Below are 23,819 nucleotides of genomic sequence, written 5' to 3'. Positions count from 1 at the left end.
TGGCACACCCGCCCCGGCGGTCTGGCTGCCAGAGATGGCCAGCGGGGGCCAGGTGCTGTCCCAGGTGAAGGCGCGAGGAGACGAGAGCCGCAGGGGACAGCTCGGGTGGGCAGCGCTGGGCCCTGACCCCACGGCCTGCAAGAGGGTGCGCTGGCCTGGTAGATGCCCCCTGAGCTGGCCCGCAGCCCGCAGGCCCTTCCAGGGCTGGACCCGGTTTCCGTCATGGATGCTGCCTGGCCGTCTGTCCTGGGCCCGGCTCCGTGGCCACACCAGGCCGCCGGTGCCGCTGCCCCCCTGGACGAGGGCAGGAGCGGGGCACGAGGAGACACCCCGCAGCCTGGGGACAGTGGTTCTGTCAGGGCATGCAGGCGCTGGGCCCTCTGGACAAAGACCCCTTCTGGGATCACCCCAGTCGGGCCCCACCGAGCAGGCCATGGGCGGAGGGCGGCTGCTGGCGGGCAACAGCCACATCTACCGCGACCGCCTTGGTCCCACCGTGCCCTCCGGGCCACCAGCCCCGTCCCCGTGTCCCCGCGGTCACCTGCCCCGCCCCCGCCCCGCGGGCCCCAGCTCCAATCCAGAGGCTGAGATAAGCTGGCCGGCCGGCCACCCCGCAGCCGAGCAGTGACCCTTGCCCCGAGGCTGTCACAGGGACACAGGCTGTCTTCGGCCGTCATGGCAGGCCGGCTGCTCCTCATGGTGCTGGGCGCCTCCCTGGCTGGCCTCCTGCTGCCCGGGGGAGCGGTAAGGACCTTTGGCCTGCAGGCCGTGGCGATGGCCCTGGCCGGCGGCGGTGGCCGGGCGGGGGGGGGGTCGGTGATGCCCTCCACCTGCGAGTGGGCGACTGGCCCTGTCCCTCCAAGGTGGGGTCTCAGCCCCAGCCAGGTGTGCCTTGCCGTGGGCCAGCGGGGGCCAGAGGCCCGGGGAGATGCAGGAGAGGGCGAGAGGCGAGGAGGGGTGTGACCAGCCAGGCAAGGGGCCTCAGGGGAACGAAAGGAGACCAGCTGCGCCGAGGCCGGCCCTGCCAGGGAGGGGCCGGGACCCAGGGGCTGCCCAGCCAGCGGTGGAGCCCAGCCAGCAGCGGGCAGGGGAGGGGGCCTCTGGGGCGGGGGAGTGGAAGGGACGCGCGCAGGTGGAGGCGGGGAGCATGGGGGTGGGGAGAGAGGCCGGAGGGGTCGGCGCCAGGCGCCCACGAGGACCAGGGCTGACCCCGATGGGGCTAAGAGACCAGGGCCTGGGGTTGACCCCAGAGACGCAGCCTCCACGGCGGAGCCACGCCGAGCCGCCCGGGCGGCCCTCAGGTGGCGGCGGTGGCAGGCCGGGTCCCAGCTGCCGGTGTGAGGAGCAGGCGGCCGGGACCTCCGGAGCTCAGGGCTGGGCTTGGGGCGAGGGGGGTGGCGCTCAAGACGGGGAGCCAGGGACTCCCGGTGAGAGCCACGCCAGCCGCAGTCAGCAGGGAGGAGGGAGACCGGCCCGGGCGCCTCCCTCACGGCAGGGCCCTGTGTCCGGTGGACAGAGGAGGGGGCACCGGCCCAGGGCTCCCCATGGCAGCAGAGGGGAAAGGAGTGGGCGCCCGGGAAGCCTGGGCTGGGGGTCCCTGGTGGAGGCCTTTAATGAGGCTCCTCTGCGAGAGAGGCGCAGCGGGCTCCCCGCCGCAGGGCGCCCAGCCAGGCGGAAGCTGCGCAGGAAGCTGCTTTGCAGGGACAGCAGCTGCTTTTTTTTTTTAAAGATTTATTTATTTACACAAGAAGCGGGGTGCAGGCCGGAGGGCGGGAGGGTGACAGGGCTCCCCAGAGACAGAGTGGGGCGCACAACGGGCGGATCCGCTGAGATCCACTGCGGGGGCGCGGGGGGCGCCGCTGCGCCTGTGGTCACCCCGGCGCGACTGTGTGAGCGGCGAGGGCGCCCTGGCGACGGCGCCCCGCGCACCCCGCAGACGGCGGGGCCAGAAGCCCGGCCGGGGAGGGGGTCGGGGGGCTCCTTCTCGGGGGGCGGTCGCCCCCGCCGCCCGGGCGCCCCTCCGCGGGCCCACGGCTGGCGTCCACGCAGTGTTCGTCGGCCGGGACGGGGCGCACGCGGTGCTGGCGCGCGCGCGCAGGGCCAACTCCTTCCTGGAGGAGGTGCGGAAGGGCAACCTGGAGCGCGAGTGCCTGGAGGAGGCCTGCTCCTACGAGGAGGCGCGCGAGGTGTTCGAGGACGCGGCCAAGACGGTAGGCTGCGGGGCGCGGGGGGCCGGGGCGCGGGGGCCGGGGCGGGCGCGGGGTGGGGGTTGGGGCCGGGGCGCGGGCGCGGGGAGCCGGGGCGGGCGCGGGGCGGGCAGCGGGGCGCGGGGCGCGGGGCGCGGGGCGGGCAGCGGGGCGCGGGGTGCGGGGCGGGCAGCGGGGCGCGGGGCGGGCAGGGGGGCGCGGGCCAGGGCGCGGGGCTGGGCCAGGGCGTCGGGGCGGGCGCGGGGCGGGGCGCGGGGAGCCGGGGCGGGCGCGGGGCGGGCAGCGGGGCGCGGGGCGCGGGGCGCGGGGCGCGGGGCGGGGCGCGGGGCGCGGGGCGGGGCGCGGGCGCGGGGCGGGCAGGGGGGCGCGGGCCAGGGCGCGGGGCTGGGCCAGGGCGTCGGGGCGGGCGCGGGGCGGGGCGCGGGGAGCCGGGGCGGGCGCGGGGCGGGCAGCGGGGCGCGGGGCGCGGGGCGGGCAGCGGGGCGCGGGGCGCGGGGCGGGCAGCGGGGCGCGGGGCGCGGGGCGGGCAGCGGGGCGCGGGGCGCGGGGCGGGCAGCGGGGCGCGGGGCGCGGGGCGGGCAGCGGGGCGCGGGGCGCGGGGCGGGCAGCGGGGCGCGGGGCGCGGGGCGGGCAGCGGGGCGCGGGGCGCGGGGCGGGCAGCGGGGCGCGCGGGCGGGCAGCGGGCGCGGGGTGCGGGGCGGGCAGGGGGGCGGGGCGGGCAGGGGGGCGCGGGGTGCGGGGCGGGCAGGGGGGCGCGGGGTGCGGGGCGGGCAGGGGGGCGCGGGGCGGGCAGGGGGGCGCGGGGTGCGGGGCGGGCAGGGGGGCGCGGGGCGGGCAGGGGGGCGCGGGCCAGGGCGCGGGGCTGGGCCAGGGCGTCGGGGCGGGCGCGGGGCGGGGCGCGGGGAGCCGGGGCGGGCGCGGGGCGGGCAGCGGGGCGCGGGGCGGGCAGGGGGGCGCGGGGCGGGCAGGGGGGCGCGGGGCGGGCGCGGGCCAGGGCGTGGGGCCGCCGCGCCTGAAGCGGGCCTGCGAGCCCGAGGCCCCGGCCTGCCCCCGCCCGGCGGACCCCTGCGCCCAGCCTCGCCCGACCGCCCTGTTCGGCCCCGCGCCCGCAGCACGCGCGGGGGGCGCCGCGTCTCCGCCCAGGCCGTGGCCGCCGCCGAGTGGACGTCGCGCCCTGGGCGGCCCCGGCGAGCAGCAGGTGCGCGGCCTCCACGGAGCAGCCCCGCCCCGCCCCCCGCCCCGCCCCCACGCCCCGCCCCCACGCCCCGTGCCTACGCCTGCGCAGAGGCCGCGCCTTCAGTCTGCCCCGCGCGTGCGCAGAGCTGGCCGCGGCGGCAGGCCCGCACCGCGCGTGCGCAGAGGCGCCAGCCCCGACGGGAGGGCCGCCCCGGGCGCCCGCGCTCTGCGGCGGGACGGGCCCTCAGAGGCGAGCGAGCGCGCGCGCACGTCAGGGCGGCCGGGGGCGCCGAGGCAGTTGTGAGGGGTGCGCTTGGCGGAGCCGCGCGCCCTGCTCGAGGCCGGGGCCCGGCGGCGGCAGCGGGGGCGGGCGTGAGGGGCCGTGCGGGGGCCCCGTGGCGCGCCGCCCGCCGCGCGCCTGAGGGACCCGCGCCCCTGAGGGACCCGCGCCCCGAGGGACGCCGCCCGGGGCGGGGCGTGGCCGGGCCCCGAGGCCAGACCCGGGTGGGCCTCGCCTGAGGCCGGGGAGCGGGGGGCGCCGCGGCCGGGTCTGCGGGAGGCCAGCCAAGGGCCGCCGCCCCCTGCCTGGGCTCCTCCTCCGCGCGCCGTCCGGGCCTCGGCCGCTGGCCACGCGGGCGGTGGACGCGCGGCGGGGCTGTCGGAGCCGAGGCCGGTGGCCGCTGTGTGTGAGCGACGGGCCGGCCCCAGGCCGCTCGGCCTCCGCCGAGCGCCGGACAGACGCCCGTGCTGGACACCGCGTCGCGGGCGGCCCGGGCGCCAAAGGGCGGCCATCCCCCGCGGGCTCCGCGTCCAGGCCCGGCGCGGGGCGATGCCCACAGCCCGCAGGCGGGGCGCGGGCCGCCCTCCCGGGACCCCGTCCGGGCCTGCGTCCCCTCGGGAGGGAGCTGCCGGGCCTGGGCGCCGGTGTCGGCGTGTCTCCCAGCGTGGTCTGCCTCTGCCCTCAGGATGAATTCTGGAGCAAATACACAGGTGAGGCGCCGCCTGCCTTGACGGCGCCAGAGGAGTCGCGCCGGCTGTGTTTGCACCCGGACCCTTCTCGGCGCTGACGCGGCTTCCCGGGCCCCTGACGCCTGCTGTGGCGTAGCTCTCCCCGGCAAGCCGCGCGCTCTGGCTTTGCCGCCTGCAGCCGAGACACCTCACCCCGTGAGGACGCCAGGGCCACGGCCGCTCTCGGTCCAGGTGTGTCAGGACCAGCACGCGCGGGCCTATGGGGCGGGCCTGGCCCCGGGGCCCTCACCCGGCTCCTGGCCGGTGGCCGCCCGGTGCCCCTTCCTGTCCGCGCGGGGCGTGCGTGCCTGGCCGCGCGCCCGCCGGCCAGATGCCGGCAAACAGGAGCCTGGGCCATGCCCGGCCCAGAGGCGAGTGCCAGGCTCGGCTCCGCCCCGCCGGCCGCACCCCCACAGGCCCGGGTACCAGCGTGGCTGACGCGTGGGCAGAGGCAAAGGTCAGGCCGGGGGCCCGGGGGCCGGGCTCCTGCAGGCGGCCAAGAAGGTGGGGGGGCGCCAGGAGGAGGACCCGGCTACGGAAACGGGTCTTTCAGGGACGCTGGGCCACGGGGCGGAGTCCGGCTGCCCCAGACCCTCTCTCCCGCCCCCTGGCAGATGGCGACCAGTGCGAGAGCAACCCTTGCCAGAACCAGGGCCGCTGCCAGGATGGGGTCGGGGCGTACACCTGCACCTGCCCCGAGGGCTTCGAGGGCAGGAACTGCGAGTTCTGTGAGTGGCTTGGTGGGGGCTGGGGGCGGGGAAGCCGTGTCGGGCGTGCAGCGTCAGTGGTTCCGGCCCAGCCCAGAGCCCGTGGCTGGGGGGTCCCCGCTCTGCCGGTGAGGACACCAAGGCCGTGGTTCCCGTGACCCAAAACTCCAGCGGCGGCAGGCAGCTGGGCACTCGGGCTGCTGAGTCCAAGGGGCCCCCTCTCCCACCACTCTGGAGCCCGGACCCCAGAATCCAGGCTGTTCCCAGGCCCTGCACAGAGAGCCCTCCGCCAGGTGCCCGCCCCTGCCCGCTGTCCCCAGTGGTCAGCCCTCCCGGAAGAGATGCCTGCCTGGGCTGCGAGCCAGCTGCCAGGGCCGCTCCTGGGCGTCTGTGGGTTGACACCGGGCCGCCCCCATGAGTCGGGGGGACCTGCCGTTGTGGGGGGTGAGCCCCATGCCCGGTGCGCCTGCGGCAGGCCGCCATCCTGAGGCCCGCCTCCCCGCAGCCACGAGGCAGTCCTGCAGCCTGGACAACGGGGACTGCGAGCAGTTCTGCCGGGAGGAGCGCAGCGCCGTGGTGTGCTCCTGTGCCCGTGGCTACGTGCTGGGGGACGACGGCCACTCCTGCATCTCCACAGGTAGGGCCCCCCGGGCTGAGCAGGGTGTATCCTGCATCTGTCTGGGAGATGGGACGGAGGGCACAGCCGGCCCCCTAGAGGCCTGTGCCGGCTGTCTGGCCAGCCCCGAGCGCCTGCACAGCCTGACCACCCTGGACGCACATGGGCAGCCGCCACAGAGGCCGCCACACGCCCCTGATGAGTGCCTGGGCCCGGATGGTGATGGGCAGGCCCTCAGGAGCGGGGGCTGGTGGGGGAACCGGGGAGCCTCAGAGCTGACTTAGGGCGAAGGGACCCCATGGCGTCGAATTTACGTTCCTTACCCCGAGGAAAGCTGATGCTGGGGCCTGCCCAAAGGCGCCTGGCTCCCTGGCCAGAACTCTGCCCACACTCCTGGGCTCCTGAGTCCGCATCTCACGATGAGACGTCCTCTCCCCCGCCCATCCAAGGGCTTCAGAGCAGCCGGCAGAGTCTCCCAGGCCGCAGCCCCTTGGTGCGGACCCTCAAGCAGAATGACCCCCAGTGGGGCCAGACCGTCCCTCGGTGGGTCCACAGCAGGAAGCGGACCCACCTCGTGGGCAGCGAGCGTGACCCGGGGGTGTCCCTCCAGAGCCCTTCCCCTGCGGGAAGCGCACCCGGGGCCGCGAGAGGAGGGCGGCCCCCCAGCCCGAGTCCGCCGCGCCGCAGCAGGGCCAGGCCGACCCCGGGGACCTGAGTCCCACCGAGAACCCCGTCGACCTGCGGGGCCTGAACGAGACGGGCAGCCCCAAGGAGGACCAGAGCAACCTGATCCGCATCGTGGGCGGCCAGGAGTGCGAGAGCGGGGACTGCCCCTGGCAGGTAACCGCTGCCCCAGCCGCCGCTGGCGAGCCTGACTTGGGCTCTGTTCTGTGAACAAAGGCAAACCTGCACCTGGAGCAGCAGCCCCGGCCGAGAAGCCCCGCCCCGGCTCCACGCAGGCCCCCGCGGGGGTGATGGGAGGCCCTGGGGCGTCCACACGCCACCCAGCTCTCCAGGGCGGGGCGCGAGAGGCTGGAAGCCTCAGAGCCACTGACACGCTCGTCCCCCAGCAGGGGCTGAGACCCCCAGGTTGCAGCCCCTGCAGGCGAGTGACGGCCATGGGGCCCAGGACGAGGGGCAGCCTCCAGGGAGGGCGTCCCCCGCTGGCCCGAAGCCCCGGGAGGCAGAGGCCAGCGGGGCCACCTTGCCTGCCCCCGCCCTCGCTGTCATCTGCACCAGCCCCACCCGACACACGTTGGGGGGGGGCCTGGGGGGCCTTGGGCCTGGCCCCCCACCTCTGGGGTCTCCGGCGCAGGCCCTGCTGGTGAATGAGGAGAAGGAGGGCTTCTGCGGGGGCACCATCCTGAGCGAGCTCTACGTGCTCACGGCCGCGCACTGTGTCCACCAGGCCAAGAGGTTCAAGGTGAGGGTCGGTAAGTGGCCGGCGCCCCCTGCCGCGGAGACCCAAGGCGCCCACGTTTGCTGATGAACCGGTTAGAATACCGAAGGGGGTTCGCAGAGGCAGATGGAGCAGGGGAGGGAGGGAGGGCAGGAGCAGGGGGAGGGGAGCAGCAGCCTCCCAGAGCCAGCCCGGCCTCCCCCGGGCTCCGTGAGCAGTTCCTGGGTCTGAGCCGAGCCGTGGGGCGCGGAGGGCCCTTCCGCCCAGGGCTGAGCGCCGGCCCTGCCTGCCTGCAGGCGACCGGGACACGGAGCAGGAGGAGGGCCAGGAGACGGAGCACGAGGTGGAGGGCATCGTGAAGCACAGCAGGTTCGTGCGGGAGACCTACGACTTCGACATCGCGGTCCTCAGGCTGAAGACGCCCATCACCTTCCGCATGAACGTGGCGCCCGCCTGCCTGCCCGAGAAGGACTGGGCCGAGTCCACCCTCATGACACAGAAGACGGGCATCGTGAGCGGCTTCGGCCGCACCCACGAGAAGGGCCGCCTGTCCACCAAGCTCAAGATGCTGGAGGTGCCCTACGTGGACAGGAACACCTGCAAGCTGTCCAGCAGCTTCGTCATCACGCAGCACATGTTCTGCGCCGGCTACGACAACAGCCCCGAGGACGCCTGCCAGGGGGACAGCGGGGGCCCGCACGTCACCCGCTTCCACGACACCTACTTCGTCACCGGCATCGTCAGCTGGGGCGAGGGCTGCGCGCGCAAGGGCAAGTACGGCGTGTACACCAAGGTCACCAACTTCCTGCGCTGGATCGACAGGTCCATGCGGGTCCTGGAGGGCCTGGAGCCCCAGGGGGCAGGGCTGGGCACCCTGCCCCCGCCCCATTAAAGCGCCTGGGCCTCCCCCAGGCTTCCTGGCCAGCGGGTCCGTGCTGTTCTGGGCCGGGGTGGCCGATGGGGCGGCGGGGTCTCCACCCTTCAGGCGTCGCTCTGGGCTTCTGCTCAGCCCCAGGGACCCTCCTGTCCTCGCCTCGTCCCGTCCGGCCCCCCGCAGCCCAGCCCAGCCCCCGAGGACTGTCCCCACTCTCTGGGGCGCGGAGAGCGCGGCCTGAGCGCCCGGACTTGTGGCTTGAGCAGGGTCCCCAGGGCACTGTCGCCTGGGGCGCACCCACCTCCCCTCCCGGCCCAGACGGGCAGGCCCCGCGCTGTCCAGGCCCCAGCGAAGCCTCTTCCGCCTCTTCAGCCGCCACCAGAGCCCTCGCGGCAGCTCAGAGGCTCAGTGGGTCTCAGAGGGCTCGGCAGGGGCCCCGGAGCTCCCCCGCACGGGGTGCCACGGGGCGGGGCCGTCCTGGGTCGGGCGGGGCGGATGTGGGCTCCTCTGGGGGACGAGGAGCTGGGATGGGCCCCCTCCGGCCACCGAGCTGGTGGGCACGGCCCGCGTGTGGGAGCGGAGGCGGCCGGGGTCCCTGGGTCACCCGGGGGGAGCGTCCCAGAGCGCCCCTCTGGCTCCGGTGAGTCTCCCACGAGACAGCGATGTCTGCTGCGTCCAGCGCGCAGGTTTGTTACAAGAGGGAGGCGAGTGGGGGACGCTCGAGGACACAGCAGGCAGAGGGCTGCCCCGAGTGGGGCGGCCCTGCTGAGAGGCCTGCCTGGTCCCAGGCGGGCGGCCTGGGGGAGCTGCCGCTGCTGCGGGGCCCCAGGAGAAGCCCACAAGGCCGCGGGAGGCGGCCCGCGGGGAGAGCCGCTGCCGGGCCTGTTCCCCGGGAGGCCCCGCGTGGGAGGCGGCGGGTGGTCTCCGGCGAGCCTGGAAAGGACCAGCGATTCCACGGCGGGCTCCTCTCGTGGGGCCTAGGAGGGCGTCCATCACGCCGCCCGCCTCCCCAGCACCCCCGCTCCCGGCTCTTCCTCCATCGCGGCGCAGCCCTGCCTGCGGGGCCACAGTGAGGAGCCCTTGGAGCCGGCCGGGCCTGCAGGCTGCTGACGCTGTGGCCTGGGCTGTGGGGCCTCTGGGCGCAGGCCTGGGGGACCTGGGGGGACCATGTGTGCTGACCGGCTTCCACAGCGCGCGGGGCAGACGCTGCTCCCAGGGATCCAGCCGGCAGGCCCAGCACCAGCTGCGTCTGGGCAGCCGCCTCCTTCCACGCGGCCCCGGTGGGGACAGCCAGGCGGCTGATCTCGAGTCCACCGGGACGCGGCTGAGGCAGGCCAGACGCCCAAAACGTCAGAATCGCACGCGAAGGACCCCCCAGGGCCCAGGGAGAGCAGACGGCGGGCGGGGAGTCCTCACCAAGCCGCGCACCAGGGCGGGCCCCGGCTGGCTGGTGAGCCAGGAGGGGAGGGACAGGCAGGCGGACACAGGCCCCCGCGGCCCCTCCGTCTGTGCTGCCGGCGCAGCAGGGAGCCGCGGGCTGGGCTGGGCTGGGCTGGGCCAGGGACGGCGGGGACAAGCTGTGTTCCGAGACCTGCCGGGGTGTTGGGCCAAAGCAGCCTCCCTGACAGCAGGCGCCGCTGCCGGGCCGCGGTGTCCACGCCAGGGCACGGCCACACGGGTCTGGCCGCTCCGGCCCATTCACAAGCCGGTGGCGTGTGCACGGGAGGCGGCGCTGGGAGGGCTGCCCAGAGCCGCCCCTGGGCCCCGGGCAGACGACCAGCAGGTCCCTCGCGGCCCGTGGCCTGAGAGGGCGGTGACCGCCCCTCCCCCGCTGAGGGCAGGCGCAAGGGCCGAGGGCCCGTGGGCAGAGCCCGCGATTCTCAGAAACGGCGCTGGCCCCGGCCGGCCCCTCTGGCCATGCTCTCTGGCCTTGGCGTTGGCCCCTGTGGGCGCCCCGCACTCCCACTCTCAGGTCCTGTGCCCGGCCTCGCCAAGGCCGCCTCTGTCCAGGCCACTCCGTGCTCGCTGTCTGGGCCCATCCGGCCGCCTGCCTTGACGCGGGCTGGGGAGGCGCGCCCGGGGCCGCTGCAGGGGGGTGCGACCCCTGGGGCGGCTGCTGCCCGAGGAAGTGCGCCCCAGCAGCTGCCGGCCGGCCAGAGTGGACTTTGGCCACCACGCCTCTGGCCGGCCCTCAGCATGGCGGGCTGCCTCCTGCTGCGCCTCCTCCTGGCCCTGGCCCTCGCCGCCCCCCAGGCAGGGGCCTCGGGTAGGCTGGGGTCCGGGGCCACCGCGGCTCAGGGGGCAGGGGCTCTCCAAGCGGCGGGAGCGCACGGCCAGCTCCAGCCCCACTCGCCTCCCGCCTGGGGCGAACGCGCGCGGTGACCGTCCGCCGGGCCCTCCCTGGCCGGGGAAGCAGCAGGGGTGCCCGGGTCAGCGAGGGCGGCCAGGGCGGCCAGGGAGCAGCCGCCAGCGCGGCGGGGGAGGGGCTGCCCGGGCGGGCGGGCGGGCGGGGGGTCCAGGCTCGGGCGCCGGGTCCCTTCTCCGGAGCCGCAGCCGCCCGAGGTCCGGCCCGGGCAGGCGTGGACGGCACCGCTGGACACGGCCCGGTCCGCAGCCTTCCTTCCCGCCGCCGAGGCCGCGCGCGTCCTGGGGCGCGGCCGGCGCGCCGGCGCCTACCTGCTGGAGGAGCTCCTGCAGGGGCACCTGGAGAGGGAGTGCCTCGAGGAGGTCTGCGCCTACGAGGAGGCGCGGGAGGTGTTCGAGGACGACGCCCGCACGGTAGGTGCCGCCCCGCGAGGCCCGGGGGCTGCGGGCGCAGCCGGAGCGCCCCGGTGGGGCTCGGCGCCCCTAAGGGCGCCCGGCGGGGGTTGTCCGAGCCCGCGCGCCCCTCCCTTCGCCTCGCGCGGGCAGTGGCCTTTATGGCCGGACTCGCGTGGACGGCCCCTCGCGGCCTCCTGCGCCCCGCCTGCTCCTCGGGGTGCCGCCCGCGGCAGGGGAGGGCGGGGAGGGCGCGGCGGGCGCGTGTCCCCGGCCTCGGCGCGAGCGCGGGCCCTGTGCTTCCCCGCAGGACGCGTTCTGGCAGCAGTACCGGGGTACGCCGGGCGCCCGAAGGACCAGGGCGGGGTCCCGACCAGGGGGCGCGGGCTGGAGGCCGGCTGAGACAGGCGCCGCGGGGACGGCCGGGCCCTGCGGGCGCCCTGGGGTGGGCGGCGGGGGGCAGGGCGGGGGCCCGCGGAAGAGCGGCGGGCGGGGGCCCGGGAGCCGCGCGCCACCGGCCCGTCCCCCGCAGGCGGCGCCCCGTGCGCCTCCCAGCCCTGCCGCAACAACGGGTCCTGCCGGGACCACATCCGCGGCTACAGCTGCGCCTGCCCGGCCGGCTTCGAGGGCCCGGACTGCGCCTTCGGTGAGTGGCCCCGGCCCCCGCCCGGCCCCGCCGCCGGCCCGCGCTCCTCCCCAGACCCCCACCCTGGGCGGGGCTCGGGCTGGCAGACACCCCGCAGCCGGCCCGGCGGGCGCCGCTCCTCGTCCGCCTCCCGGAGAGTCACCCGGAGCGGCCCTGGCGGCCCAGCCGTCCGCGCCGCCAGCTCCCGAGACGCCCCGCTTGTTGGCCGACACCCCAAGTCCCGTCCGCACGCCGGCCGCGCCGGGCCGGGCCGGGGGCGGAGCGGCGGGAGGGGCGGGCCCTGCGCGCGGGCAGCGCCCCCCGCCCCGCCGGCCCGGGCGCCCCCGGGCCCCCGCCCCCTCAGCCTCCGCCAGCCCTGGCCCCCCCGCCCCCCAGACCCCCCAAACCCTGTGCTCCCCGCAGCCACGGGCGCCTGCCACCCCCGGAGGCCGGACGGCTGCGCCCACTTCTGCCGCCCGGGGCCGCGCGCCCCCGTGTGCAGCTGCGCGCCCGGCCACCGGCTGGGCCCCGACCGCAGGTCCTGCGAGCCGCGCGGTGCGTCCCGGGGCGGGCCGGGGCCGGGCGGGGCCGGGCGGGGCGGGGCGGGGCCGGGCGGGGCGGGGCGGGCCGGGCGGGGCGGGCCTGGGCGGGGCCTGGGCGGGGCCGGGCGGGGCGGGGCGGGGCGGGCCGGGGGCGGCGGCGGCTGACTCGCGCCCCGCCCTGCAGACCGCTGCGCCTGCGGAGCCCCGGGCCCCCCGAGCGGCGGGCGCGGCCGGCGCGCCTTCCCGTGGCAGGTGAGGGCCGCGCCGGGCTGGGCTGCCGCTCGCGTCGCTGCTTCGCCGCCCGGGCCCGGCGGGGCGGGGCGGTGGGCGGGGCGCCTCGGGGGCGGGGCGAGGGGCGAGGGGCGGGGCGAGGGCCGGGCCGAGGCTGCCCGCCCAGCGCCGCCCGCCCCGCGAGTCCGTCGCGGCTTCTGTGCGGGTCCGGCTGCCCGGCCCGGGCTCGGCGCTCACCGGGAGGTGGTTCTTCCCGCGCTGGCCCCCCAGGCCTGGCTGCGGGTGACCCCGGGAGAGGCGTCCGCTTCCCGTGCCCCGCGCGGGGCCTCGGGCCTGGACGCGGACGGGCCCCGCCCGCCGCGGAGCCCCTGCTGCCCGGCGCTCGGCCTCGGCCCGGTGGCCCCGGTGGCCCCGTGGCCGCGCCCGCCCGCCCGCCCGCCCGCCGGGCGCCGGGGCGACGCTCCCCGCGCGCACACACCTGAGCGGTGCCCGGACGTGGGGTCCCGCGCGCCCCTCTGACGGGACCCGGCGCCCGCCGCCCGCGCCCGGCGCCCCGCGTGGGCTGCGCAGGGCCCGGCCGCGCCCCAGCTCCCGCGCGTCTGCTTCTCGGAGGTCAAGCTCGCCAGCGCCGCGGGGGAGGACTTCTGCAGCGGCGTCTTGCTGCGGGCGGACTTCGTCCTGACCACCGCGGGCTGCGCGCTGCGGCACCCGAGCGTCCGCGTGAAGACCGGTGGGTGCCGGGCCCGCTCGGCTCCCACTCCCGTTGCTGCTGGCCGAGGAGGGGCCACAGCGAGCCCGACCCTGGTGGGGCAGCCTGGGCCAGGCCCTGTGCCCGGCTGGGGCGGGGTCGATGGGGAGGGAGGTCGGCGCCCCCAAGGCCACTCTCAGAGCTCCCGGCCCCGCCTCTGCCCTTGGCAAACGCTGCCTCCAGGCTCTCAGCCAGGGGGGCGCGGGGGCCTCCAGCCGGGCTGAGCCGGCGCGTCCACCCCCAGGGCTGCACCGGCCGGGCAGGGAGCCGCCAGCCACGGCCGTGCGGAGCGTGCACGTGCACCTGCGGCACCACCCGGACTCGGGGGACAACGACTTGGCGCTGCTGCGGCTGGCCCAGCCCGTGCGCTGCCCGGATGCCGGGCTGCCCATCTGCTTGCCCGAGCGGGACTTCGCCGAGCGCGTCCTGATTCCCGGGACCGGCGGCCTCCTCAGCGGCTGGACGCTCAATGGCTCCCAGCTGGGCCCCGCGCCCACACAGCTGCCCGTCACCCGCCTGGACGACGAGGCCTGCGGCAGGGCCCTCAACGCCACGGTCACCACCCGCAGCTACTGCGAGGGGGGTGCAGGGGCCGGCACACGGCACTGGGCAGGGGGTGGCCTGGTGGCCAGGGAGCACCGGGGCACCTGGTTCCTGACCGGGCTCCTGAGCGCGGCACCCCCACGGGAGTCTGCGCCGGCCACCGTGCTGCTCACCAGGGTGCCCAGGTTCTCCCTGTGGGTCAGGCAGGTCACACAGCAGGCCAGGGAGGGCGGAGTGGCCACCGTGGGGCAGGACGGACGGCCACCTGGGCAGCCGTGAGGGTCCCCAGGGCACTGGCCACCATACCCTGGCCCCTCCAGTCCCTGCTGAGTAGGGCCACCTCCTCCCAGGACTTCTTGCCCCAGGGAGACCTGAAAGAGAGACGCAGAATAATAAAAGCCCCCTTGGGCAGTCATGAAAAGCCTGGTTTCCTGGCCTTGTCTCTGGAGTCCAGGGCTGCCTGGCCTGATCACCGGGGGCGGGGGCAGGGGCGCAGGTGTGGCTGCAGGGAAAGCTGGGTGGAGGGGGCGGCAGGCCAGGTGCAGGCGGCTCAGCTCGGGAAGGCAGGGCCCGGCCCCACCCCCTCATCCAAGACAGGGGGCCGGGCCGTGCTGAAAGGGCGCAAAGGCCAGGAAGCTGGAGGCGCCTCCTCTCCGGGTGCACCGTGGGGAGCAGGGGGTTTTAAGAAGGGGTTAAGAGTGCAACTTGGTCTGAACATTCCTTTGCGTGAAGAGCTGGGACTTGAAGCCCGAGGTTTCTAGGCTTCATGGTTCCTTAGAAACGCCGAGTGTCCGTCACCGATTCCAGAGTCACGCGTCGGGGCCTTGACCGCCTGCAGGTGGCTGCCCGGCTCCGACAGGCCTGGCCGGCTGAGCGGACGCGGCGCAGAGCGCGGCAGGCAGGTGCGCGTGGTGGGCGCACACGTGAGCCGCCACGGCTGCGGGGCCTCCTGGTGCGGGCGGGGCTCACGGAGACGCCGCGCAGAGGCCTCCGTTCCTGGGCAGGGGTTTGTGCCACAAGCCGGGAGCCGCCACCAGAGCCGGCCTGGAAGCAGCGCAGCGCCGCAGAGGTGAGGCGCGCCCTCGTCATGGCTGTGGGGACAGGGAGCAGCGCAGAGCCGGGCCTCGGCCGCCTGCAGGGGCCCCGGTGCACCAGTTGGGCGGACCCGGCCTTGAGGTCAGGCCAGGGGCAGCCCCGGGGAAGGGGCCCTGCGAGCGAGGGAGGCGGAGTAAGTCGAGGGCAGCGACACAGCCACGCCCAGCCGCCCAGTGGACACCCGGCCTGGTCCTGCCGCTGCAGGCGCCCCCATCTGCCCAGGGCGTCCTGTTGGGCCTGACTTTAGGCGCCGCCATTTCTGCCTCGAGAAATCTGTGATGCTGACGACCGGCATCCCTCGGCGGGCTCCCAGAAACCTGGGGTCCGAGTGCCCGCACAGCACTTGAGGCGCCTCCTTGCCACCCCCCAGCGGAGCAGGGCATGTGGGGAGGACCAGCCCAGCAGTGAGCGGCTCTGTGCTGCCCGAGGGGCAAGGCGCGCCAGCCTGCTGGGAGCCAGCTCCCAGGAGGGCCCCACTCACCTGGGCCGAGGGACGCCCTTGGGGGCCCGCCTCCATGGGCCCGGGGAGGGGGCCGATGCCCCAGAAACCCTCCCCGCCAGGTGTGCCCCAGCTGCCCGAGCAGCCGCGGGCTGGCGGGAGGCTCCTGCGGCCAGGGGGGCTGGGTCTGCGCAGCCGCGGGGCAGGCTGGGGACGCGGGCCAGGGTGGCTTGGAAGCCGCGGGCCTGGGTCAGGTTCGCCTTCGGCCACGTGGGGTGTAAAAATAGACCCGCCGGGACAGCAGGCTGTGCACAGAGCCTTTTATAGAAAGTGACGGGCGGGGACAAAGGTGGCTTCGGGAACAGGCGCGGCTGCGGCGGCCACGGCTCCCCTGGCAGCGGGAGTCCACACCTGCTGCAGGGGGCGGGGGAGGGGGGCCACCAGGGCCGGGCCAGCCCGCAGCCAGACAGGCTCCGGCGCGGACACTCAGCACACGGTGGACAGCGGAGGGAAGGGGTTCTGCTTGCTGACGACCAGCTTCTGGTGCTGATGGGAGATGTAGCCTTTGATGTGGCCCTGCGGGGAGGCGGCTGTGAGCCGGACCCCGGGGACCTGTGCCCCTGCGGGCCCGGGGACCGCCACGTACATCCTGGGGTGAGACGTGTTCTCTCAGCCCACGGAGACCTGAGTGCCCACAGCAGCTCCACCTCCCGCACCCAGGCCCTCGGAGGGCGCTGCTGGGCCCAGCTCTGCCCCTCCCCCTCCCCCCCACGCCCCGCCCACCATGTAGATCAGGTTGGCCAAGATGCACTGGACTTCGTCGATGTCCACGTCCTCCACCTGCATGAACTTCAAGGCCACGAGAAACGCGTCCAGAGACAGCTGGTGTGTTCTGAGCAGCAAGTACCTGGAAGAGGGCAGGAGCCGCCCGACTGACCACAGGAGGCCAGTCCTCTGCCGAGGCCAGGAAGGGCAGGTGGGGGTCGGCAGGGCCCGCTCCCGCGCGAGAACAGAACCAGGAGCTCAGCTTTGCAGTCTAAGCGGCCCCAGTACAAATGCGCATTGCACTGTCTCCCCGAGGCGTTGGTGAACGCGGGCGCCTTCACGCTGACGCTGGAGGCGGGCACAGCCGTGGGGCGGCCCCTGCCGAGGGGTTGGCTGCAGGGTCCCGCTCGGCGTCCCACGGGGTCCCGGTCACCCGCCCCGGCCCCTCCCGCAGCGGGCCCGGCCCGGGCGCGAGGCAGCTTACACCCTCTTGAAGAGGTTCCTGTAGGTGATGATCTTCAGCTTCTCCAGGATGAGGAAGATGCCGCAGCGGATGAAGAAGGCCTCGTGCCGTGCCAGCGCCTCGTTAAGCAGCAGCAGGTTGCCCTCGCTGCGGGGAGCGCAGTCAGAGCCTGCACCCCACGGCCCCCCGCAGTCCCCCGTGCGGACAGCCCAGCGCCTACCTGACGGCCCGGGTCACCTCGGCGAACTGCATGAGGTGGTACTTCCTGAGGAGCTCCACGGTGGGCATGTGACCCTAAGGGGGCCCAGAGTCAGGACCCCGGTGGGCCACTCCAGTCACATCTCCCCGAGGCCCCGTGCGCCTGTTTCCCAGACCCCCGTAGGTGACCAAAAAGGACCCAAAACACTTGGTCACTAGAAAACACGAAGGCCGGGCTAAGGTCGTGAGCCCAGGCTGCCGCTGCTGCTCGAGCAGGCGTGGAAAAGCCGGAGCCGCCCGCTGCCTCGATGGGACGCAGGGGTGGGGTGGGGGGCACAAGGCGCCTCCCATCAGCCCCGTGACGCATTCCCACCACGTTCTGGTGTCAGGTGGGGGGCTCGGCGCCTTCATCTGCTCACTGGCCAGCTCACTGGCCAGCTCACCGCTGCTGCTTTGTGGAGAAGCTGCAAAGACAGGCCCGACGGGCCTGTGCCGCCCTCCGGCTCTAGCAACAGCTTTGCGGGGGGAGGGGCGCGAGAACTGGCGTCCGGCCCGCAGCCACCAGAGCGCTGCTGGGTGTTTTCGTTTTTTGGTTTTTCTTTGTTTTAAAGATTTACTGATTGATTTATACAAGCACTGGGCACAGTCAGAAGCGCGGGAGGGTGAGAGAATCCACCAGAGCCAGAGCGGGGAGCAGAGCAGGCAGAAGGACCGAAGGACACTGCTGAGGGGAGCAGCGGGCGGCAGGAGAGGTCTGCGCGCCGTGTGGGACCCTCGCCGGCTGGGATCGAACCCGCGCTGCAGAGGCTGCGGGCAGCTCCACAGCGCGGCGCTCAACCAGCTGCGCCACCGGGGAGGCCCATTCTGTCGGGTGTTTTTAAGACACGGGAAGACAGGTCCTCTGGGAGGCCGTGTGGAGCTGGCCTCGCTCTACCAGGGCATGGCCGTGCCGGGGGCCGGCAACCCTGCCCCCGACCCCACCCGCTGGCCCCCAGCACACGCACCAGCAGCATCTTCACGGGGAGCAGGTAGATCAGAATCATCCTCTTGTTCTTCTGGCTGGACCGGTGGCAGTGCTCGAAGGCGAAGGACAGGTACTCCTCGGCTGTGGACACGGGCGTCAGGCCACCCGCCCTGCGGCAGGCCCCCCAAGTACCCGCCCAGCCTGTGCCCCGAGGGCGGGCATCCCCACCCGCCAGCGCGGCCAGAGCAGGAGCTGCCCGCTGTGGGTAGCAGCACAGGAAGCTGTACTCAAGAGGTGGTGGCGGCCACGGGAAGCCTCCCGCAGGGCTCCAGGCCGGCAACCGCCCACAGACACACAAGCCTGGGAGTACAGGGGCAGCGGGGGGCTCCACTCCACACGCGTGGGCCCAGGGCCCGCAGCGCAGCTGCACAGACACTGCCCAGGAAGGGCAGCCTGGACGTGGGAACAGAGCACGGGCACTGGCCTGGCGCCGGCTTGTCCGAAAGGAAACCAGGGGTGCAGAGACCCAGGGGGCGCGGCATCTCACGAGGCCTGAGGTCTGCAGGGGTAGCCCCTGGGCGCAATCCCCCAGCACCGCCAGGCGCCCCGACCCTCACCCCGCGGGCCAGGCACGCACCTTGCTTGAAGTCGCTGTCGAACATGGCCTTGCGGCCCACGTAGTACCTGTAGGTCACCCGCTGCGCCCGGCTGTAGTCCTCCTTCAGGTTGGAGCTGTCGATGGCGCGGATGAGCGGCTTGCACAGGTGCAGCTTGTTGATCTGGAACCAACGTCCGCTTACGGGGTGGGCCGAGGCACGACGGAGCCCCACACCCGCCGGCACCGCGCCCAGCGGGGACTGGGGCACGGGGCAGCGCCCAGGGCAAGGGCGCGCGGACATGGCCGGCGCGGTGAGGGGAAGGAGGGGCGCTCGGCGCGGGCACCTTGAAGTAGATCTTGAAGAGCTGGTTCACCAGGAAGAGCATGCCCCACTTCTTGGAGTCCTCGATGCCGGCCCGGCTGCTCAAGGCAAGGCCTCCCATGAGCACGCCAGGCCCCGCGCCTGCCCGGTCCGCCCCCGCCCACCCCGCGCCCCGGCCTGCCCCGGCCTCACGTGTCGCTGGCGCAGACGCGGAAGCAGCTCATCAGCAGCTCTGCCGCCTTCTCCAGCATGTCCCCGGCCTTGCTCTTGCCCTTCTTCACCAGCTGCTGGTCTGCCTGGAGGAGAAGCGCTTGTTCCGGACACAGGCAGCAGCGCGGGGAGGCCGCACAGCAGGCCCCGCAGCGCCCCCCAGTGCAGTCTCAGCCCCCAGGGTGTCGGGTGCCCGGCCTGGCCCAGGGGGCTCTCTGCGGGTGGGGGCCGTCGGCAGTTCCGCCCGGCCAGGCCACTGCCCGGTCCTGCTTCCCGGTGGTCTTCATCTGCCTGTTGGGGCCCCGGCAGGCATCTCCGGGGCCCGACAGGAGGCTGAGGGCGCCCTTCTGCCCCGCAGAGCCACGTGGCTCTGGGCTCCCCGCAGCAGCACCGCCAGCCCGGGAGCGCGCTGTGTCTGAGCCGGCCGGGTCCTGGCTAGGAGCTGCTGCGCTCACTCCCGGCACCCAAGCCCAGGAGCCCTGCCCTCAGGCCGGAGGGCCCTCGGCTGCCTCGGCCACACAGGGGGCTGATCGTGGGGCGGAACCGGAGTTGCTGCCTTGGCCCGGGCCTCACGCAGCGAGGGGGCCGCGCGGGGCAAGGACCTGCCCCTCAGCCCAGGAAGAACAACTGGGCCCCGGGCCCCAGCTACCCTCCTAGCCACTCCCCAGCCCCTCGGCCGCGAAACTTCTGGGAAGAATGACCGAAATCAGCAGCAGAACCCGCGTCCGGCTCGGGGGCGCCCGATGGAAACACTCACGTTGTTGGCGAAGACGCGCAGGTCGAGCGCCACGGCGTACATGACGGGCAGGGCCCTGCGGGCACGGGCGTGAGGGTCAGCGGCCCAGCCACCCGCTGTCCACCTGCTGCCGCTGGGGAGCCTCACGCAGCTCCCAGCTGCGCTAAAGCCCAGGCAGCTCAGCCAGGGCGCCCTCGACAGCCCCCGCGGCCCCGGCCCCGCTCACCAGTTCTCCTCTTTGTGGGCCTGGAACGCCCGCAGGAAGGACGTGCTCAGTCAAGGAGGCGAAGCGTGCATGAGCCCCGTGGCCCGGGAACCCCCAGCGGCCGGCCGCCCCCAGCGCTGCAGCAGCGAGTGGTCAGGGAGGGAACCGCGACCTGCGCCGGAACCTGTTGCCAGGCTGAGGGCACCGCGCGCGCGCCGCACGCTCCCCTCCGAGCCAAGAAGATGGCAAACACCTTGCTTGGTTTCTCGGGACCCAGATAGCCTCAAGCGTGTGGGATTCCTCTCCTCGACGGCGGCCCCTGAACCCCGTGGGGACCCGTCCTTCACCCGCGGGCAGAAGACCACAGCCCAGAGGCAGAGGCCTCGGGCACACGGGTCTCGGGGGCTGGGCCAGGCTGCTCACCCAGGCTCTCAGCTCGAAGGGCGGCCTGGGGGGGCCGCGTGCCGGGTCCAGCCGTCCACCTCTTCCCGGATTCTGGGCTCTGAGCGCCCACTAAGGGGACTGGCTGTCCCTTCACGGGCTATGCTTCTCGTGAGCAGAGCCCCAGCCGGCCGCGCACGCTCAGGCCCCAGGGGCTGGGCAGAAGCCCCTCTCCGGAAGGCCGTGTCCTTCTCCGGCCGGAGGACCTCGGTTGACTGGCCGGGGTCGCAGGTCTCTGCCCTCCAACACCCACGCGTCTCTGAACCGACGGCTCTCACAGCGGCAAAGGATATTGGACGATGACTGTTTGGCACTTGTAGGCCTCGACGAAGTCGTGGTTGCCCACAGCGTAGGTGCACCTGTGGGGAGAGCCGGGGGCATGGCCTCGCTCACCCGCCCCTTCCGGACGCCCGTGGGGGACTCCTGGCCTTGGGCACCCCGCTCGCCCGCTCCCCAGAGGCCTCTCGCAGCCTCGCTGGCGGGCTGTGGGGAGACCAGTCGCCGAGCGTGGGGTAAGAGCCCCCTCGTAGGTGAGGGCCAAGGTGGCGCCAGCCTGAAAAGGCCCAGAGGGCGCCCCCGCGGGGCAGACACGGCTCGGCTCAGCCGTCCAAAAGCGCGGCTGGAGCCCTGGGGTGCCGTAAGTGGCGCAGACGCCCCCAGCCCTGCCGCAGGCCCTGCCGCCCGCTCTGACATCTGCTCAGAGCCCCTCTGGGAGGGGGGGCCGCGGCCACCCCGCCCGCCCCCGCCCCGGCACCTCAGGTGGGCGGCGAACATCTCGTCGTAAGGCGGCTCCAGGACCTGCTGGCACTTCTCTTCCGGAGAGGCCATCTAGGAGCAGGCGGGTCAGGTCAGTGGGGAGAGGCGCGGGCGCCACCCCAGCCGCGAGGGGCAGCCCTGCATGGCGAGGGGATGCACCCCAGGGAAGCCGCCCCGCGGCGCACAGCTCGGGCGAGGGAAGCGCCAGGCGGTCACCGACAGCTGGGTTTCTGGAGTCTGAGTCCATGGGCCCCGTGGCTGGGGGTGAGGGGGCCCCGGTGGGGACAAGAGGAGCGGGGCAGCCGGCAGGGCCCTGTGGCAGGCCCGGGCGCTCGAGGCCTGTGCGCGCACGCCCACGGGGGCTGCTCCTCCAGGGCCCGGGGCTGGACGGCGCCGCTCCCAGCCCAGACCAGGTTTTGGGGCCAGGCGCGGCCTCACCCACCTGAAGCCGGGGGTTCGCCACATGTGGGTGCTTGAAGGACACCAGCTCGGCACAGGACGCCCCATCGCGGGTGTCGATCGCCTCATAGACCTGAGTGTTTGAGGAGAGGAAGCTGAGTAGAAGATAAACGCCCTGTCCAGCAGGCCCCCGGGGTTACCCCTAAATGCGCGTCCCACTCTGGAGGAACCGGTGACCCACAGGGCACACTCTGACCGCAAACCAGAGTGACTCTCTGGAAGCTAGGCAGAGAGGACACGCTGTGGACACACAGGGAGGCCGGGGCCGGTCACATGGTCACCACCAAAGGGGCCATCCTGTCTCTGCTTAGTCAGGGCAGGTGCCCCAGCTGCAAGGAACGAGCGCAGCCCCTGCAGCCGCAGCCTGAGCCTGACCTGAGAGGAGGGGGGCTGGCCACGGAGGGCACCAGCCCACACCAGGATGGCCGGGACTCCCGGCGCCGCCCACAATGGGCTTCCTGTTGGGGCAACAGAGGAACCTGGTCACAGCGAGCCAGGCCTGACCCCGGGAGGTGTGCTCAGGGTGGGCGAGGGCCCGGGCATGCCAGCTGCTCCCTGGGCGCTGGGCGGGGGCCTTAGCTCACCCACGACTGCTCCACAGGGTGTTAGAAACGTCTTGTAGTCAGAAAACCCAGCATTTTAAAATTATGTTGACACCAAAGTGACACAAACTCCCAACAGCAGAGGAGCAGCCAAGCTGTGCCCGCAGGGGCAGCGTCACACAGCCAACAAGTCAGCAAGCTGCGGCCGAAGGCTCTGCATGATGGGCACCCGCAGCACTCCCAGGGAGCCAGCAGACCCCAAGCTGGTCCCAGGAAGGCATCCGCACTGGACTTGCAAGGGACTCAGCGGCTGGCACTTCTGGGGGTGCTGGGGCTCTGCCAGGGCCCCACCTTCCAGGAAAATGTGCACCACCCCAGCCAGACGACTTGGACGCTACAGAATCCCACCAAGCAGCACAGGCACTGACAGCCGGGCCAGTGCCCCACACCAGGGCGTCCCGCATGGAAGACAGGAGCGTCTTCGCAGGGCACCTCCCGGTGCACAGCATGGACACTGTGGCGTGCCAGCCGTGGAGCGGGGCGGACTCCAGAGCCAAACACCTTCTCAAAGGCACCACGGGCGATCATTTAACAGCAAGGAAGATGTTTATAGACCCACGTGGACTAATTACGATCCACTGAAAAAGGCACATGCCACAGACAGGCCTGTCCTCGCCCCCCACACCACATCCCACACGAGACCTGCAGGAGGCTGGAGCCGGGCGGCGCTAGCTGTTCTGTGCCCCTTTGTGTGAGTGACAGACAGGATGAAAAATACATCTTTTTTACGTTGTCTGGTAACTCAAAGATGTTGGTTTTTCGCATGGAATCGGCTACCTTGAAGTCCCAATACTGCTTTGGCCAGGCCCAAAATCTCAATCAGGAACACCATGGACTAGGAGTGGGAAGCAGATGGAGAAGGCTCTCTGCTTGTAATGCCTCCCTTGACCATGGAGTCCAGTCAAGCCTCTGCCTCTTTCCTTCCAGCTGGTAGAGTCCAGCTCCCAGGGGACAGGCTGAAATGGCCCACAGTTGCTTTCCCAGCTTCCCCTGCAGCTACAGGTGATGCAGATCCAGGATATTTGGGGTAGGAGAAGAATTTCTGGAAGCATCTTCTTGTGAAAAAGAGGGGAGTGTGAAGACCACACTCCATTCCCTGGCCTTGCAACAGCCGCACCCTAACCATGAAGAGAAACAGCGCAACGCACTGAGGGCAGAGCCGCGACACACAGGCGCAGCCACGAGAGCGGACCCGGGATAAAGGCTGAGGGAAGTGGCCCGCTGACGAGAGAGAGGGCAGCGGCCTCCCCAGAAGCTGGCCGTCGGGCTGTGGCCGGCACCAGGGCATCCACCCGGCACGCACGCACCAAGCTGGCCCCGCAGGTGTGGGCGCGGCCCTGGGCCCTGGCAACGGGCGCCCCAGCGGTTCCAGCGCAGGCCCCAGATGGCGCCCAGAGCAAGCGGGGCCGCGCCGGGGGGCTGCGGAGCTCGGCGGCGCCTCAGGGGGCGGCCTGCCCGAGAAAGGCGGCACGAGGCCGACGGCTCCCTCCCGGGCGAAAGCGGCGGCCCCGGGCCCCGAGCCCAGGCGGACGCCGGCAGCGGCCTCTGAAGACCCTCGAGTCGCCTCCCCCGGAGTCCCGGCAGCGCGCGGCTCCCGCCGGGGCAGACGACGCAGGCGCCGCAGTGCTGCCGGCCGGCGAGCGGCGGCCCCGGCCCCGGCCCCGGCCCCGCCCCCGCCGCGCCCCCGGCGGGCCAGCCCGGCCGCCGCCCCCCGAGCGTCGGGCCCGCGCCTCCGCCCGCCGGCGCCCGGCGCCGCCTCACCTGCTGCAGGTACTGGTTGATGGTGATGTGCGCCATGGCGGCGCGTCACTTCCGGCCGCGGTCCGTCGCGGCCCGGGCCCGGCGCGCGTCACTTCCGGCGCGGTCCGGCGCGCGGCCCTCCCGCGGCGCGCCCGGCGCGCGGGTTCCGGCGAGCGTGTCGGCGCGCGGGCCGGCGGCATGGCGGCGCGCCCGGGCTGAGGAAGCCGGTCCCTGCGCGCCCGCCGCTGCCCGGGCGAGAGCCGCGTCGCGCCCGCCGCCGCCGACCTTGCGACTGCCGGAGCCCACGGACGCGGCCCAGGGCCGGCCGCGCTCGCGAGCGCCGGGCCGGGCCGGGCGCCGGGCGGCGGTTGGCCGGAGCGGGCCGGGCGGCGC

General features: G+C 74.2%; 3 protein-coding genes across 4 annotated transcripts; 2 read left to right on the top strand and 1 right to left on the bottom strand.

Annotated features, from left to right (window-relative positions):
* Window positions 1-675: 675 nt before the first annotated feature.
* Window positions 676-8,039, top strand: F10 (coagulation factor X). The gene is made up of 9 exons (XM_037528611.1): window positions 676-863; window positions 1,937-2,210; window positions 3,351-3,405; window positions 4,092-4,373; window positions 5,006-5,119; window positions 5,604-5,735; window positions 6,325-6,554; window positions 7,030-7,147; window positions 7,410-8,039. Exons 1-9 carry the CDS (start codon window positions 676-678, stop codon window positions 8,003-8,005), a joined length of 1,989 nt encoding a protein of 662 aa, XP_037384508.1. The 3' UTR covers window positions 8,006-8,039.
* A 2,144-nt stretch (window positions 8,040-10,183) lies between these two features.
* On the top strand, window positions 10,184-13,893 carry PROZ (protein Z, vitamin K dependent plasma glycoprotein). Its single transcript, XM_037528609.1, has 8 exons — window positions 10,184-10,253; window positions 10,602-10,765; window positions 11,055-11,079; window positions 11,277-11,390; window positions 11,793-11,924; window positions 12,096-12,163; window positions 12,755-12,872; window positions 13,135-13,893. The coding sequence occupies exons 1-8, from the start codon at window positions 10,184-10,186 to the stop codon at window positions 13,710-13,712; spliced, it is 1,269 nt and encodes a 422-aa protein (XP_037384506.1). The 3' UTR covers window positions 13,713-13,893.
* Window positions 13,894-15,202: 1,309 nt separating this feature from the next.
* PCID2 (PCI domain containing 2) lies at window positions 15,203-23,513 on the bottom strand. 2 transcript variants are annotated; one of them, XM_054701575.1, is made up of 14 exons: window positions 23,448-23,513; window positions 21,068-21,157; window positions 20,624-20,697; window positions 20,163-20,228; window positions 19,450-19,491; window positions 19,245-19,299; window positions 18,470-18,573; window positions 18,300-18,375; window positions 17,995-18,136; window positions 17,398-17,498; window positions 16,416-16,489; window positions 16,217-16,342; window positions 15,747-15,874; window positions 15,203-15,543 (listed from the first exon to the last, which is right to left on the bottom strand). In XM_054701575.1, exons 1-14 carry the CDS (start codon window positions 23,481-23,483, stop codon window positions 15,218-15,220), a joined length of 1,440 nt encoding a protein of 479 aa, XP_054557550.1. In that variant the 5' UTR covers window positions 23,484-23,513; the 3' UTR covers window positions 15,203-15,217. The 2 variants fall into 2 exon arrangements, with proteins under 2 accessions (XP_054557550.1, XP_037384570.1); XM_037528673.2 differs by having other exon boundaries at window positions 15,411-15,543; window positions 15,751-15,874.
* Between the last annotated feature and the right edge of the window lie 306 nt (window positions 23,514-23,819).

Source organism: Talpa occidentalis, unplaced genomic scaffold (assembly GCF_014898055.3).
Source record: "Talpa occidentalis isolate TD23 unplaced genomic scaffold, MPIMG_talOcc4v2.1 talOcc4.5, whole genome shotgun sequence".
Classification (NCBI taxonomy): Eukaryota; Metazoa; Chordata; class Mammalia; order Eulipotyphla; family Talpidae; genus Talpa; species Talpa occidentalis.
The sequence above is the reverse complement of the archived record's forward strand: the minus strand, read 5'-3'. Positions and strand labels throughout refer to the sequence as shown.

What these genes read in the sequence shown, in the direction of transcription:
- PROZ (XM_037528609.1), top strand. Translation starts at nt 10,184, where the DNA reads ATGGCGGGCTGCCTCCTGCTGCGCCTCCTCCTGGCCCTGGCCCTCGCC. An exon ending in GTTCTGGCAGCAGTACCGGG is followed by an intron (nt 11,080 to 11,276) that starts GTACGCCGGGCG and finishes CGTCCCCCGCAG; the next exon opens with GCGGCGCCCCGTGCGCCTCC. An exon ending in GGGCCCGGACTGCGCCTTCG is followed by an intron (nt 11,391 to 11,792) that starts GTGAGTGGCCCC and finishes TGCTCCCCGCAG; the next exon opens with CCACGGGCGCCTGCCACCCC.
- F10 (XM_037528611.1), top strand. Translation starts at nt 676, where the DNA reads ATGGCAGGCCGGCTGCTCCTCATGGTGCTGGGCGCCTCCCTGGCTGGC. An exon ending in CCACTCCTGCATCTCCACAG is followed by an intron (nt 5,736 to 6,324) that starts GTAGGGCCCCCC and finishes GTGTCCCTCCAG; the next exon opens with AGCCCTTCCCCTGCGGGAAG. An exon ending in GAGGTTCAAGGTGAGGGTCG is followed by an intron (nt 7,148 to 7,409) that starts GTAAGTGGCCGG and finishes GCCTGCCTGCAG; the next exon opens with GCGACCGGGACACGGAGCAG.
- PCID2 (XM_054701575.1), bottom strand. Translation starts at nt 23,483, where the DNA reads ATGGCGCACATCACCATCAACCAGTACCTGCAGCAG. An exon ending in ATGTTCGCCGCCCACCTGAG is followed by an intron (nt 20,229 to 20,623) that starts GTGCCGGGGCGG and finishes CTCTCCCCACAG; the next exon opens with GTGCACCTACGCTGTGGGCA. An exon ending in CAACCTGATCTACATGGTGG is followed by an intron (nt 15,544 to 15,746) that starts GCGGGGCGTGGG and finishes GCCTCCCCGCAG; the next exon opens with GGCCACATCAAAGGCTACAT.